General features: G+C 31.1%; 3 protein-coding genes across 9 annotated transcripts; 2 read left to right on the top strand and 1 right to left on the bottom strand.

Moving 5' to 3' along the window:
- Positions 1–171: 171 nt before the first annotated feature.
- LOC140673418 (T-complex protein 11-like protein 1) lies at positions 172–3,672 on the top strand. Of its 3 annotated transcripts, none has more exons than XM_072906397.1 (9): positions 172–399; positions 499–696; positions 899–1,018; positions 1,318–1,443; positions 1,527–1,818; positions 1,908–2,429; positions 2,518–2,702; positions 2,834–3,000; positions 3,078–3,672. In XM_072906397.1, exons 2-9 carry the CDS (start codon positions 686–688, stop codon positions 3,323–3,325), a joined length of 1,671 nt encoding a protein of 556 aa, XP_072762498.1. In that variant the 5' UTR covers positions 172–399; positions 499–685; the 3' UTR covers positions 3,326–3,672. The 3 variants fall into 3 exon arrangements, with proteins under 3 accessions (XP_072762498.1, XP_072762500.1, XP_072762501.1); XM_072906399.1 differs by having other exon boundaries at positions 175–399; positions 962–1,018; positions 3,078–3,671; XM_072906400.1 differs by lacking the exon at positions 899–1,018 and having other exon boundaries at positions 180–399; positions 3,078–3,669.
- Positions 3,673–4,287: 615 nt separating this feature from the next.
- Rtel1 (Regulator of telomere elongation helicase 1) lies at positions 4,288–12,503 on the bottom strand. Of its 2 annotated transcripts, XM_072905905.1 has the most exons (14): positions 12,309–12,503; positions 8,562–8,729; positions 8,332–8,493; positions 7,662–8,085; positions 7,316–7,571; positions 6,981–7,238; positions 6,569–6,879; positions 6,283–6,489; positions 6,037–6,199; positions 5,704–5,961; positions 5,381–5,620; positions 4,842–5,297; positions 4,622–4,766; positions 4,288–4,497 (listed from the first exon to the last, which is right to left on the bottom strand). In XM_072905905.1, exons 3-14 carry the CDS (start codon positions 8,462–8,464, stop codon positions 4,436–4,438), a joined length of 2,913 nt encoding a protein of 970 aa, XP_072762006.1. In that variant the 5' UTR covers positions 8,465–8,493; positions 8,562–8,729; positions 12,309–12,503; the 3' UTR covers positions 4,288–4,435. The 2 variants fall into 2 exon arrangements, with proteins under 2 accessions (XP_072762006.1, XP_072762005.1); XM_072905904.1 differs by lacking the exons at positions 8,562–8,729; positions 12,309–12,503 and having other exon boundaries at positions 8,332–8,552.
- On the top strand, positions 6,307–11,901 carry Oscillin (glucosamine-6-phosphate isomerase Oscillin). Of its 4 annotated transcripts, none has more exons than XM_072905908.1 (6): positions 6,307–6,444; positions 10,137–10,297; positions 10,383–10,667; positions 10,796–11,154; positions 11,318–11,399; positions 11,599–11,640. In XM_072905908.1, the coding sequence occupies exons 2-5, from the start codon at positions 10,174–10,176 to the stop codon at positions 11,393–11,395; spliced, it is 846 nt and encodes a 281-aa protein (XP_072762009.1). In that variant the 5' UTR covers positions 6,307–6,444; positions 10,137–10,173; the 3' UTR covers positions 11,396–11,399; positions 11,599–11,640. The 4 variants fall into 4 exon arrangements, with proteins under 4 accessions (XP_072762009.1, XP_072762008.1, XP_072762007.1 ...); XM_072905907.1 differs by lacking the exon at positions 6,307–6,444 and adding an exon at positions 8,864–9,002; XM_072905906.1 differs by lacking the exon at positions 6,307–6,444 and adding an exon at positions 8,881–9,013.
- Positions 12,504–13,048: the final 545 nt, after the last annotated feature.

Below are 13,048 nucleotides of genomic sequence, written 5' to 3'. Positions count from 1 at the left end.
TAAAAGTGTATAAAAGAAAAAATCGTTTTATATGATATAAAATTTTTAATTATATTTTGAAATTGATGCTGTGTAAAAAATTTTTCAAAAATCTTTTCCATTTCATCTCTTCGATACTTTTGTATGTGAAGACGAGAAAGATCGAAAGAACAATAGAACAATTCCTTTAAGCTCTATATGTGCATTTAAATGCGCGCTTCGCAGCGAGTGACACTTCCGGCTAAATTCCTTGTCCGAGATGCTGCTGTAGGCGCATATATGCATATACAGTTACAGCTGTTCGCTTCGAGTCACACGACACACGAGTCCCATCGCGGGATGCTGTCAACAAACGCACGCGTCTGCAGATAAATCCGATGCGTCGACGGACTTGAAGCTGCTCCGAGAAGGCCCTTCCTTGTGTGTAAAATTGCGCGTAATTAACCTATGTGACTATTTTTTTTTTATATGATAAAAGATACTCGGAAGTGGAGAAATGCAGTCGTATTGCCTTTGCAGGTTCCCCTCGCAGCTCAAATCGTGGGTATTCTTTTTATAGGCTCTCTGACCTCCTTCTATTCCTCAAGAGCGTACTCGAGACAGCCTCTCTTCTGTGCACAGAGATCATGTTACGGCCAATCTTTTAAATAATATATATATATATATATATATATATATATACACACACACATTGACAACCAACACTATGCCAGACAGGTAATATTATGCACAAGAATTTTATCCTGAATAAAATTTTACATGAAAATGTTTTTTTTTTTAATGATAAAGTTTGTTAGAATTGTTATTTTTATATATCAGCGATTGATTCATTCTTGTATTGTTGTCATCATAATTTGTCAGTCGCTGTAAAATGTAATTGAAAGATCTTGATGTGTATAATTAAATGATATTTTGTCAGGAACAAAGTTTTGGTCGGTGCTGGAGTAATTTGGGGTGTAACCCTTTGCTGTCTTTTGTTTAGTCGCAAGTTACTGAGACCCATGGCATTATTAAATTTCATCCCTGCTATCTTATATCGGTCAGTTTATCAGTCCTCTGATAACAATGCGGAATATTTTATTGGAGATTTGTGTTTGTTGTTTTACTAATCAGAAAACAATTTTAAATATCTAATATTCAAATTTCTTTCTTTCTCATCATTAGCAAAATGTTAACAATTGAAAGCTATATGTGCTACATTTTTTAAATAATTTTTATTAATAATGTATGTTTCTAATGATTATTTTTTTAAATTTTATTTGGAGTTTTCTTTCATTGTTCTGTTTATCTTTAATTTTGAATATAAATTCTGTTCACTGTTTTATGATTATTATTTAGCAATCAAAAAATGAAGAATGAGGATGAACAAAAACATAATGCGGATGACGCTGGTACATCAATGAACTGTGATAATAATGTACATACAAATGAACAAAACGAAGCGCAAGACGAAGCGCAAAATAGGTACTTAGAATTTAAAGGCAAAAATAACAACTTGCCTTCAACTAATGCTACTTATACATATATTGTATTTCTTGCATTACCAGTCAACCAACGCCAAACTTTATGGGAGGATTAACAGGAGCGTCGCCACCAAAATTCGTGTCTTTCGACGAAATTATAAAAACTGCCAATGGAATGAAAAATATGGCCTTAGCGCATGAAATCGCGGTAGATAAAAATTTTCAGTTGCAAAAATTAGAACCGGAAGACGGTAGCTTTCATAGGCGAGTAAAAGAAATAATGCATAAAGCTTTTTGGAATCTGTTAGCGAAGAAGTTGGCCGAAGATCCGCCAGATTATTCACACGTACCAGTTTTATTGAAAGAAATTAAAGAAGTAATTATATATTTTCCTTTTATTTTTTTTTTTCTAACAAACAGAAACGTCAAATATCGCGTAGTAATATATTTTCAAATTTGTTTCAGTCTTTGGACGAGCTTGTACCGCCGCAAAATTCCAGAATCAAAGAAAATATCAGAGAAGTGCTTGATCTAGACTTGATCAAACAGCAAGCAGAAAAAGGTGTATTAGATTTTCATCATTACGCGCAGTATATAATCTCTGTTATGAGTAAGATTTGCGCGCCGGTCAGGGACGAAAAGATCAAAGAGCTCTCGCAGCAAGTGGACGTAATTGAGACGTTCAAAGGTATCATGGAATTGTTGCAGCTAATGAGATTGGACTTGGCAAATTTTACCATCACAATGATGAGGCCGAACATCATCGCCTTAAGTGTCGAGTATGAGAAAGCAAAATTTGCCGAATTTTTAAAGATTAATTCGAACGGTTTGCAATACACAGAAAGATGGTTACTGAAACATTTCGATCCGGAAAAGATCGCGAGTTCATCGAGTAGCGACACTAGTAATGTAAGACAAATCACTCACTCTCTAGTGACAGAGGCGTATCTCGATCTTCTGGAATGGGATTTCAATCCAAATGCCGAAGTATGAATTTATTATTTTAGCGAAATATGTAGGATTTTATGTTACTTGTAAGTTTATTGATAAACTGTTTTTTTTTTTTTTTATTTAGACATTGATGTTAGATCAAGGAAGACTTTTAGAATTGCGCGATATAACTAGTAGATTAAGCATCATTGGTTCTGTGATATTGTTGGTTAATAATACAATCGGTGCGGCGATTCATGGAATTTCGAATTTTAAGAAGAATATTAAGGAGCACTTGAATGCATTGTTGGATTCTGTACATTCTAACAAGTATGTTCAATAATAATTAAAGAGAGACAAATTATAATTAAAATGTATAGTAATTATTCGTTTTTTCTCTACAAACTTTATCATTAGTAACGCAAAATATATTCAAAATTTATTAATACAATTTTTCCTAGGGATTTGGAAGCTGCGATGCCAAATATTGTACTTCAAGTAAAAGAGGACGTGAAAACGACTTTACGAGAAATCGATGCTCCCGAGTTGTCTCCAGAATTAGAAACATTATTGGAAGGCCAGATAACCAGTCTTATAAATACAGACCATAAGATCAGATATCTTGTCAGTAAGTATAATCCGTCAGAATAAATAAAAATCAGTTTGCCAATTAACGCTTTTAGCTATGAATAAATATCATTTTAGGTTTGCGAATTAGGCAATTTCTACAAAAAATCATTCAGTCGCAATCCACTGCGCCCCAACAAGTACCGCCAGGTCTCTCTTCACTGCAAGAGGAATTAACGGCCGTCGCTGCCCGATTTGTAATACTTATCTCGCATAATCGCAGTGTATTTGGTGAATATTACCAAGACATTGTCGCGAACGCGTTTGCGAAAAGCGATGTTGACAATAACAAGGAGATGCCTGAAACACATACTATGGAATTGTAAAAAAATGAAAAAAAAATAGAGACAAAATGAAGTTGTAGACGTATGATGTCAATACACTTTTGTCGATGCCTCGCTGGGCCTTTTGTTCTGACAGATGCATGATTATGTCGAGATTGTTTATCTTCAATCGATTATATAAATTTTTCTTAATACAAATCAGATGACAAGCATCGAACTACATACATATTCATTGTGTATCTCTTTTACTAGCGATATGATGGATTTCTTTTTTTCGAATACTATATCGAGGTGCGGGTGTATATAATTTTTCATATTTGTGTCCATTTAATCGTGCACAATGAATGAGATATTTGCAAATTATATATATAATATATATATATATGTTTAACAAAATAGAAGAGATATCTATATTTATTATGATTGATGAATCATTATTAACGTGTTCATTTAATTGTGCACAATGAATGAGATATTTGCAAATTATATATATAATATATATATGTTTAACAAAATAGAAGAGATATCTATATTTATTATGATTCATGAATCATCATTAACGAACACTTAAAAGAATGCTATGTTCTTTTTTCCTTTTTCTATAAGTAATGCTGTATGCATTATTTAGATTTTACATAAAAATTATGTATAATATATTGATTAATGAAATTAATGATATATAATAATGTTTTTCTCGTGTTTTTTTAACAAAAATATTTTGTATAGATTTTAATATATCTGATAAAATATGCTATCATGTGTAATATAAGTGCATAAAATATGTTTAATATCTTATCACACATATAAAGAGTGTTATATCATTCCTATATAATTGATAAAACCAATTTTATATTATTATCATGTAAAAAGAAGATGATTATTTATTTTTATTAAATTTTCGAATTTTTTCTTGTCCTCATTATAATGATGCTTGCATCATTTTTACATTCACAGCATAGAATAGTTACCAATCTCATATAAATAACAAATTTAAATTAAAAATATTTATTATCAAATACATTAAGGCTCTTAATTTTTTATTAATCTCTTATTAAAAAAAAACAAATATATAAATTTAAGTTAAATAAATAAAATTATGTATAATATTTTCTTAGCGTCTACTATTAATATTACAAATTGATTAAGAACATTTTATTTTTTTATATAATTCTCAAAAGTTTCAATATGTTGTTTTTTTAGAAAACTCCGAAATCCTAAAAATAGAAATATTTTTTTTAAATTGTTCTCTGCCACATACGTATAATTTTAAAGATATGATGTTTGTTTTTCTTATCATCTCACCTCTTCATTTTAACAACTTATAAAAGACAAACTTACCTACAAATAAATGGTGTAATTGCCCGGTCGGTGGAAATAAACTTGACAATGTTTTCAATAATTCGTCAAAATCACCATTTTGCGTATAGCTTTGTATCATGGCTGCAAATATTTTATAATCACTCGCTGATAGCGTCCGTTTTACCTAGAAGTATTATTTACATTTAAATATTGCATTATTTCTTTTCACATAAATATTATTGAGTTTTTATACACTTACATCTTTCAGATATTGTTTTCCCAATACCTTTTTATCATCTTTATTTGCTTCGTTAATGTTTTGTGTGATATTTACAAAATTGTTTTCTAAAACTGTTGAAGAAGTTGAAGGAGTAGAAAAATACGCATCAACTCCGGACGGTAAAATATTAATTTTCCTTCTTTTAGCAATTGGTTCATCAACATGTTTTGCCAGTTTGCACGTACTCTGATTATCTTTTAATTTGCAAGTACTAAAATTGATCGCAGATTGTGGCTTCACCGACTTTTCTTTGTCCTTTATACTTTCATCCAAATACATATCTATGTTGAAACTATCTTTTGTCACAAAGTTGTTTTGTACGTTTTGTTTTAGAGGATGAGATAATGTTGTTTCAAAGGTAGCACCTACGGCAGGCAACGATATATCTTCGTTACCATATTGTGCACGAACGATGGCATCATTAGGTTGTGGCAGCTGTGAAATTGTTACAAGTTAAAATAAATTATAAAGCACGTAATTTTTTTTTTAAATCGTATTTAATTAAAACAGAAACTTGCAGTATTTTCCGCATTCCTAAAGAATTCTCGTAACTCTTTTGTAATCGTCCCAAAATTTGTAAACTTTTTTATGTACGGCCTGAGCCAAGCGGACAATTGTTTCTTGAAATTTGGATTTTCGAATCTACAATCGCAGAGTATCACGGCACCATAATCGCTTTTGTGTCTTATTATCCTGCCAATAGCTTGATTAACGGCCCGTGACGCTTCAAGTTGATACCATTCTTGCCCGGTTAAACTCTGAATATTAAATTTATTCATTTTCATTAAAGATTATTATAGTGTTATTATTTTATAAAGTTAAACAAAGGTATGATTTATACTTCTTTCTCCGCAGTCCTTATTTCTTCCAAGTACCTTTGCTTTAGCATAATTCGCGGATCCTTTAAGGGCGGAAATGGAAGACCAATGATTAACACAGCCCTACCATTTGCATTAGCGAAATCTAGACCTTCGCTGACTTTTCCTCGGCACACTGCCATGAAAACAGCCCCCTTGCAAGACGGATCTCTAATTTTTTGATAATACTCGTTCATCACGTTGACAAATCCGTCTTTCGAGTTAGGTTCTACATAAATAGGCTATTGTCCAGTATAATTAATATATCGTAATACGCCACAAAAGACATTACTTGTAACACCCTAAAGATTGTTTACCTTACGTTCGGCAATCTGCGTCCACAAACCCATATTCTGCCATTCATCTCTGCATTTTTTCATGATCGGATATGAAGGAAAAAATATCAACAATCCATGAGGCACGATACAGCTAAAGTTATATACTGTTCTTCCAAGAGATGCAATATATTTTGGATCATTCCTATAAAAATATAAGTGTGATAATATAATAAGAGTTACATTACTATGCATAATAATATTACCTTGTAATAATAGAGTATTTACCTTGTGTTGTAGGAGGAATTGAGCGTATGATTATCTGGACCCTGACTAAGAACACCAACACATACTTGTTGTTTTGTCACAATGTGCGGATTTTCTAGCTGAACTGCTATCGGTATACCAAGTTCCGATACGAATGGTTTCAATGGAGACAACGTACCACTTGTGAGTATTACTGAGCGTACCCCTTGTTCTACCATTTGCTCCATACTATATAAAAAGACAGACTGTGTTTTTTGTATAATTTATAATTATAAAGTATTTTCTTTTTGCTGTAAATGATTTATACCCAAAGCCAGGACTAAAACACCAATAACTAATAAGTTTTCCGTCCGTTTTTACTGTCTTCTTGGTCTCCCAAACGTCATTCTTATGAGATTTTTTCTGTTCTTCTGCCTGTATATGAACTTTGTAGCAACGTTTAACTCTTTCTTTGTGACGTACGATAGAAGCACCGCTATTAAAAGCAGTCTTCAATAAGTCACTAAACTTTTGCAGTGCATTTCCCTTTCTTGCAAATGGAGAAGTACTAGTAGTTGTCAAATATGAAATTATTTTTTCCAACTTATCTATCACAATTTGTTCCTTACCATGTGTTAACTATTGCAAAAATTAAATAAATAAATAAATATGTGCATATCAATATATAAAATTTACAAATTTAACAATGTTGTTTAATAAAATTAAAAACGTTTATATACCTCAACTTTCTCAAGTAATTCAAAAATAAATCCACCAGGAAAAGTGTCTCCCTCGTTACGATTTTTTAATTCAATAGAATCGATTGCTTTTTCCAGCTCCAAAAACAATGCCTTCAATATGAATAAATCTTCTGCTGTGAAATCTTTTTGAACATTATTCTCTGATAAAAAGTCATTTTCCAAATCTGCATCCTTAGCCATATCTTTCATTACTGTAGTCACTTCATCAATGCATAATGCAATATCTGTACTACTTATCTGTAAGGAGGATATTTAATTAATATTTAATTAAAATATACACAAAACAACAAAGAGAAAAAAATTTGTTTTTGTACCTGTAATGATGCTGCTTCTTCGCAAACTTTCTCAACATTATGAGCTTCATCCAACAAAACTACAGTATTTTGTAAATCTATACCCTGTGACTTTCGTGTTTTAGGATCCAACAGATAATTATAAGGCATGAAAATAATATCCGCATTTTGCTTCAATTCTTTTGCCAAAAAGTATGGGCAGCATTTGTGTTTTTGTCCAACTTTAACTAAATCTTCTATATCTAACACCTCCTGTTTAAAAACAGGATCATCTTTTCTAAACATATTTTACAGAATTTATATAGTATTTTGTACAGCTATTTTTTTTGCTTTGATTAAAAAATTGCTAAAGTACATAAGCACATACCTTGCCTCAACATTATTAAAATAAAAACAAGTCCTTGATTTTACTTTAGAATGACACATATGTATTTTGTTAAAAGCACTTGCTTCTTTAGAAACTTCTGGATGAATGCACAGTTGATCTCGAGATCCTAATACAGCAGTGGCAACATGCTTGTACGATGTTCTCTTCAATTCGTTCATAGCTTGAGACAGTTGAGAATGCGTTCGAGATGCGTAAATAATTTTAGGCATAGCCCATCCAAAATTTTGGACCTTATCTGGTGCTCCTGATGCCTTTTCAAGGCCGTCAATCAAATATTTAAAAAAATGTCCACCAAAGTCTTTTTTCTCAATCGCACCCGCTATTACTTGTGCTTGTAATTGAGCTTTCTTTGTCAACAGCCAACTTAGGGAAGAACATAAAAGACTGAGAGTTTTTCCAGTACCTATGGGATATATTCATTTAATTAATACAAAATATTACAGAAATAAGAAATAAAATATAATATCAATTAAAATATTCTACTTTTCATTTAAAATTTTTTCAAATAATAAATTTTAACTTTAAACGATAAATTATATTTTTATACAAGTTATATCTTTTTTTTTAATGTAAGGTTTTACATCTTTTTATTTTTTTTTTAACGCAAATTTTCTAAGACTCGAGATTTTTAAATCAAGCACGAGTATACCTGTGGGGGACTCCAAGACACCGTGTTGACCGTTTTGCAGACATTCTATCACCTTTCTCATGTATTCCTCTTGTACGGAATACGGTTTAAAAGGAAAGCTAACAATGATATCGTTAATCGTGATGTCAGGCATCTTGGGAGTCAGTTATAAACATACATCAGCTGTAATAGGAATTTTATAAGTCTACGGAAATGCTTCTTCCCGCTTCCCGCCAGAACGAAAAACTAACCTAACCTAATCCTGTCCTGAGTGTATATCTGTTCCTTTTAAGGCAAATTTTCACGAGCCGCTGAAGATTGTTTGAGCGACAAAAAATGACGAATTGATATCTTTATTTTTGGTCACGTGATCCTTCTTGTCGCTGTTACCTTTAACTGAACCAGCTGTACGAGTTCAGCTATTGAGTGTAGAAAATGCAAGATTGTCAAGAACGTCACAACTCCCTCTTGTAATTTTGCGTTTGATAAAAGGTAGATAAAGAAAATAGTTGCGGCGAAAGGTTCTGGGGGATAATATCGCGATAAGGATGTGCGAGACGATGAGTTGACCGAAAATAAGCGATCCGGTACATTCGAGGGGTGACAGCTCGTGCGATTAGGTTAATACGTGCGACGTGCGAGTCAGCTGATTAGCGAGACCGACCTGGACTGACAGGTGGAATTAGAGAACGGTAGGCAACAGGTTTGTGCCTTTTAAAGGATTACTTCGTACGGTTTTTCTAAATAAAATCCATACCATGGATCATACCAATCATACTTCGTCGTCTGATAAGAACAAGGAAAAATCTGAATTATAGATAGCGTAATAGATTAATTTTATCTATCTGTATATAATTGAAAGTCAAAAACTTTATTTTGGTTATTGACCCTGAAAAAGAGCTGCGTAATTTAATTTATTAATTAGAGATACTGCAAGTGTTTATTAATAAGCATCTTAAACATAGACTCTTATTGTTAGTGTTTTTTAGTGTCACATATTTTTTTTATAACTTTAAGTATGTAAATTACATTTAAATACATGCGATATTTATTAATACAAATTATTAAAAAATAAGGAATAAAAGAAATAAAATATATCAATTAAGGTATTCTACTTTTCATTGAAAATTTTTTCAAATAATAAATTTTAACTTTAAATGATAAATTATATTTTTATACAAGTTATAATATCTTTTCTTTTAAATGTAAGGCTCTACATTTTGAACCTTTTTTCTTAGTAATGCTTTTTTTTAATGCAAATTTTCTAATTATACATGTCACTTATACATATATTATCACTAAAAAAACTCTTGTGAAGAAAATTTTTAAATTGAATATATATATGTGTGTGTGTATGTGTGTGTGTGTGTGTGTGTGTGAATATACATATTCAGAGAATTTTTTTTAACAAACATGTTTTTTTCATGACTGTACATTGCACATGAAATAAAAGGTCAGTGTTGTCAGCTTATCTTTAAGATAGGAATACGCAGCACCTGCAACTGCAAATATGTTTTACTGCAAATAAAAGAATAAGCTTGTTTTTCATAATTCTTTCATATATTTCTTTGGGCTTGAATGAAATAAATATCTCATGTGTTTTATACTAACTTTTTCTTTATTATGTGTAATTTATTTCTCTTATATAATTAATAGCAAGGAAATCCAATCCTTGGCTCTATCTAATCTTTGGACTAAAAAGCAGAAAATCTATACTAATTTTTTGCAATATGATGAAAATATACGTTGTGCACATTATTGGCATAAACTGTGCGCATAGGCTTGGTGTACTAATTTTGTTACAAACCCTTCTACTTATTTTGCAGGTTGTGATTGTAGTTACAATTAACATAAATACTCATTATGCGTTTGATAATTTGTGACACAGTGGATTATGTCGCAGAATGGTCTGCAAAATATGTTTTAAAGAGAATCAATGACTTCAATCCTAACGAGAACAAGTATTTTGTGCTCGGTCTCCCTACAGGTACGTTAATTTTTATTTTTAAACGTTTGCTTAATTGTATTATCTTGGAACAATTTTTATTTTCCTTTCTTTTTATATTATGTAGGTGGTACGCCTTTGGGAATGTACAAAAAGCTTATAACATATTATCAACAAGGCAAACTTTCCTTCAAATATGTTAAGACATTTAATATGGACGAGTATGTTGACTTGCCAAGAGATCATCCAGAATCTTATCATTATTATATGTACAATAATTTCTTCAAACATATAGATATAAATCCAGAGAATGTGCATATACTTGATGGAAATGCGGCGGATCTTAAAAAAGAGTGCAATGATTTTGAAAGAAAGATCAATGAGGCTGGTGGAATAGAATTATTCATTGGAGGTACATTAGTAATTTTGTTAAATCTGAAAGACAACAGATTTTCTTAATTGTAACAAGTGTAAAAGTTTGTAAAAAAAAAAAAAAAAGTGTCAGGTGTGTTTGTCTAACTATGAAACATTATTTGATAGGTATCGGTCCAGATGGACACATAGCTTTCAACGAGCCAGGCTCGTCATTAGTTTCTCGCACAAGAGTGAAAACTCTTGCGCAAGACACTTTGGAAGCTAACGCGAGATTCTTTGGAAATGACATTAATAAAGTGCCGAAACAGGCTCTAACTGTAGGTGTCGGCACCGTAATGGACTCGAAAGAAGTGATGATTCTTATCACTGGATCTCATAAAGCCTTTGCTCTTTACAAAGCGATAGAAGAAGGGGTTAATCATATGTGGACGGTATCAGCGTTTCAACAACATCCAAGTACGCTTATAATTTGTGATGAAGATGCAACTTTGGAATTACGTGTGAAAACAGTTAAATATTTCAAGGTATTTACATACACACATACACACTCTTTCTCTATCTTTTTCGTGTAAATTCTGGTGCTTTGCCATCATAAAGTAGAGACATGCTAAGTTAGTTAAATTAAAAATATAATACGGAAATTATAATATTCCGTGTCTTGTATTCAAAATGATATGCTATATATAGGCACTCAGTGATGTACATCGCAAATTGATTGAGGAAGATGGAAATGCAATCCCACGTCGCACAGTGCAAAATAATTGAAATGGTAGTTATTTTCATCTTTATGAAAAATGTAAATTCTCTCGAATTGTACCAATAATACATATCCATTTTCCTTTCTATGTTTCGTAAAAATAAATTGTATATGATACATAAATTATATATGTTTATTTTTATGAATTTATCATAAAAACTGTAAATTCTAGATAAATGAATTTAAAACTCTTATCATGTTTTGCTTACAGAATTTATGGGATATTCATAGCAAATTGATCGAGCAAGAGAGCCGGACTAAATAAGAATGTTATTATTATCAATAAATTGGGGAAATCCATCGAAATAAAAGAAGATGAAAAAAACAAACAGGGAGAAATTAAATTGATTATCAAGTGCATTGATAAATCAAGCTGTGAATAAATTGATGAAATATTACTTTATGAAATATCTTACATTTGTTATTTTAATCATATTTTGTCATATGAAAATTTTAATTATATATGACGTATTTTACAACTGCCATATAAATGCCAGGGAAATGTATTTTTATATTACTGTTCTGTCAATTTTCATAAATAAATTTATCTTTTTTATCACTACATATTGCAGGAGAATATTTTCTGAATGACTTAAAATTATAACATTTAATCTAATTTCTCACATTCCCAAACATTCCGATAAACAAAAATGACCTATTAAATTTAATTTTTAATATTATAAGTTATTAAAGTCGCTAGTATTTGATTATAAACAACGGGTTAATTAAAAACGACCTGACTAGCCAAAATTATTCAATTTATTTACACGACGTTTCGACCATATGGTTGTGGTCCTTTTCAAGTGTAACTATAAAGAAAATAAATAAATAACGGATCAAACATTGATATATAGATACAATTTTTACCAGATTTTAGCCAAACAATACAACATAAAGGCGTCATAAAACCAGTCTACTCACACGTAAATTAAGAAAGAGATGAAAAAATCCAATGGGGCATGTTTAAAGGTAGAACATAATGATGGAATAATTAAATATGTCACTTAGTTAAAAACAATGGTTATAAATTTTGAGATGAACACAAACAAGGAGACACGTCATGTCAGCATGAGTTTTTTGAACAAAACTGTGAATATTTAAAAAGAAAAACAGTTCAAACGACCTTTATAATTTTGTCATAAATATTATTTAAATTTTCAGTATCTCTTTTGTAGATTAATCGTGGAGTTAAATTTCTTAATAAAAAACATTTCAGCTATTTCTCTTTTCTTAATAAATTTTTCATTGTGTAAAATAACCGGATCATCCCACTCAAAATCATGCCCAAATTCAACTCTGTGTTTGCTAACGACTGATTGATTGGTAGGATGTAATTTTATATTGTTAAGATGTTCTCTAATACGTGTGCGTATATGTCGCTTTGTTTGGCCAATGTAAAGCGCATCGCAATCCTTACACTGTAATTTATAAACCACATCAGTTCTAAAGTCAGTATGTAATCTGTCTTTACCACGCTTAATCAATGTATTAAGTTTATTAGTTATAGTCATAACGACGTTCAAACCAGCGTCACAAACAATACGACGTAAACAAAAGCTAAATTCATTAACATAAGGAATTGAAACATAAGGTCTGCCTCTTTGTAATTCCTTCACCCGGGGTTCAAATTCCAAATTGTTGCGATTTTTTAAAAAATTGAC

The sequence above is a fragment of the Anoplolepis gracilipes genome, chromosome 14 (assembly GCF_047496725.1).
Source record: "Anoplolepis gracilipes chromosome 14, ASM4749672v1, whole genome shotgun sequence".
Taxonomy (NCBI): domain Eukaryota; kingdom Metazoa; phylum Arthropoda; class Insecta; order Hymenoptera; family Formicidae; genus Anoplolepis; species Anoplolepis gracilipes.
Note: the sequence above shows the minus strand (reverse complement) of the source record. Positions and strands in the feature narration are given on the sequence as shown.

What these genes read in the sequence shown, in the direction of transcription:
- LOC140673418 (XM_072906397.1), top strand. An exon ending in ATTTCAATCCAAATGCCGAA is followed by an intron (nt 2,430 to 2,517) that starts GTATGAATTTAT and finishes TTTTTTATTTAG; the next exon opens with ACATTGATGTTAGATCAAGG. An exon ending in TAAGATCAGATATCTTGTCA is followed by an intron (nt 3,001 to 3,077) that starts GTAAGTATAATC and finishes ATATCATTTTAG; the next exon opens with GTTTGCGAATTAGGCAATTT.
- Rtel1 (XM_072905905.1), bottom strand. Translation starts at nt 8,464, where the DNA reads ATGCCTGACATCACGATTAACGATATCATTGTTAGCTTTCCTTTTAAA. An exon ending in TAAGGACTGCGGAGAAAGAA is followed by an intron (nt 5,621 to 5,703) that starts GTATAAATCATA and finishes TTTAATATTCAG; the next exon opens with AGTTTAACCGGGCAAGAATG. An exon ending in TTAGGAATGCGGAAAATACT is followed by an intron (nt 5,298 to 5,380) that starts GCAAGTTTCTGT and finishes ACAATTTCACAG; the next exon opens with CTGCCACAACCTAATGATGC.
- Oscillin (XM_072905908.1), top strand. Translation starts at nt 10,174, where the DNA reads ATGCGTTTGATAATTTGTGACACAGTGGATTATGTCGCAGAATGGTCT. An exon ending in TGTGCTCGGTCTCCCTACAG is followed by an intron (nt 10,298 to 10,382) that starts GTACGTTAATTT and finishes TATATTATGTAG; the next exon opens with GTGGTACGCCTTTGGGAATG. An exon ending in AAACAGTTAAATATTTCAAG is followed by an intron (nt 11,155 to 11,317) that starts GTATTTACATAC and finishes TGCTATATATAG; the next exon opens with GCACTCAGTGATGTACATCG.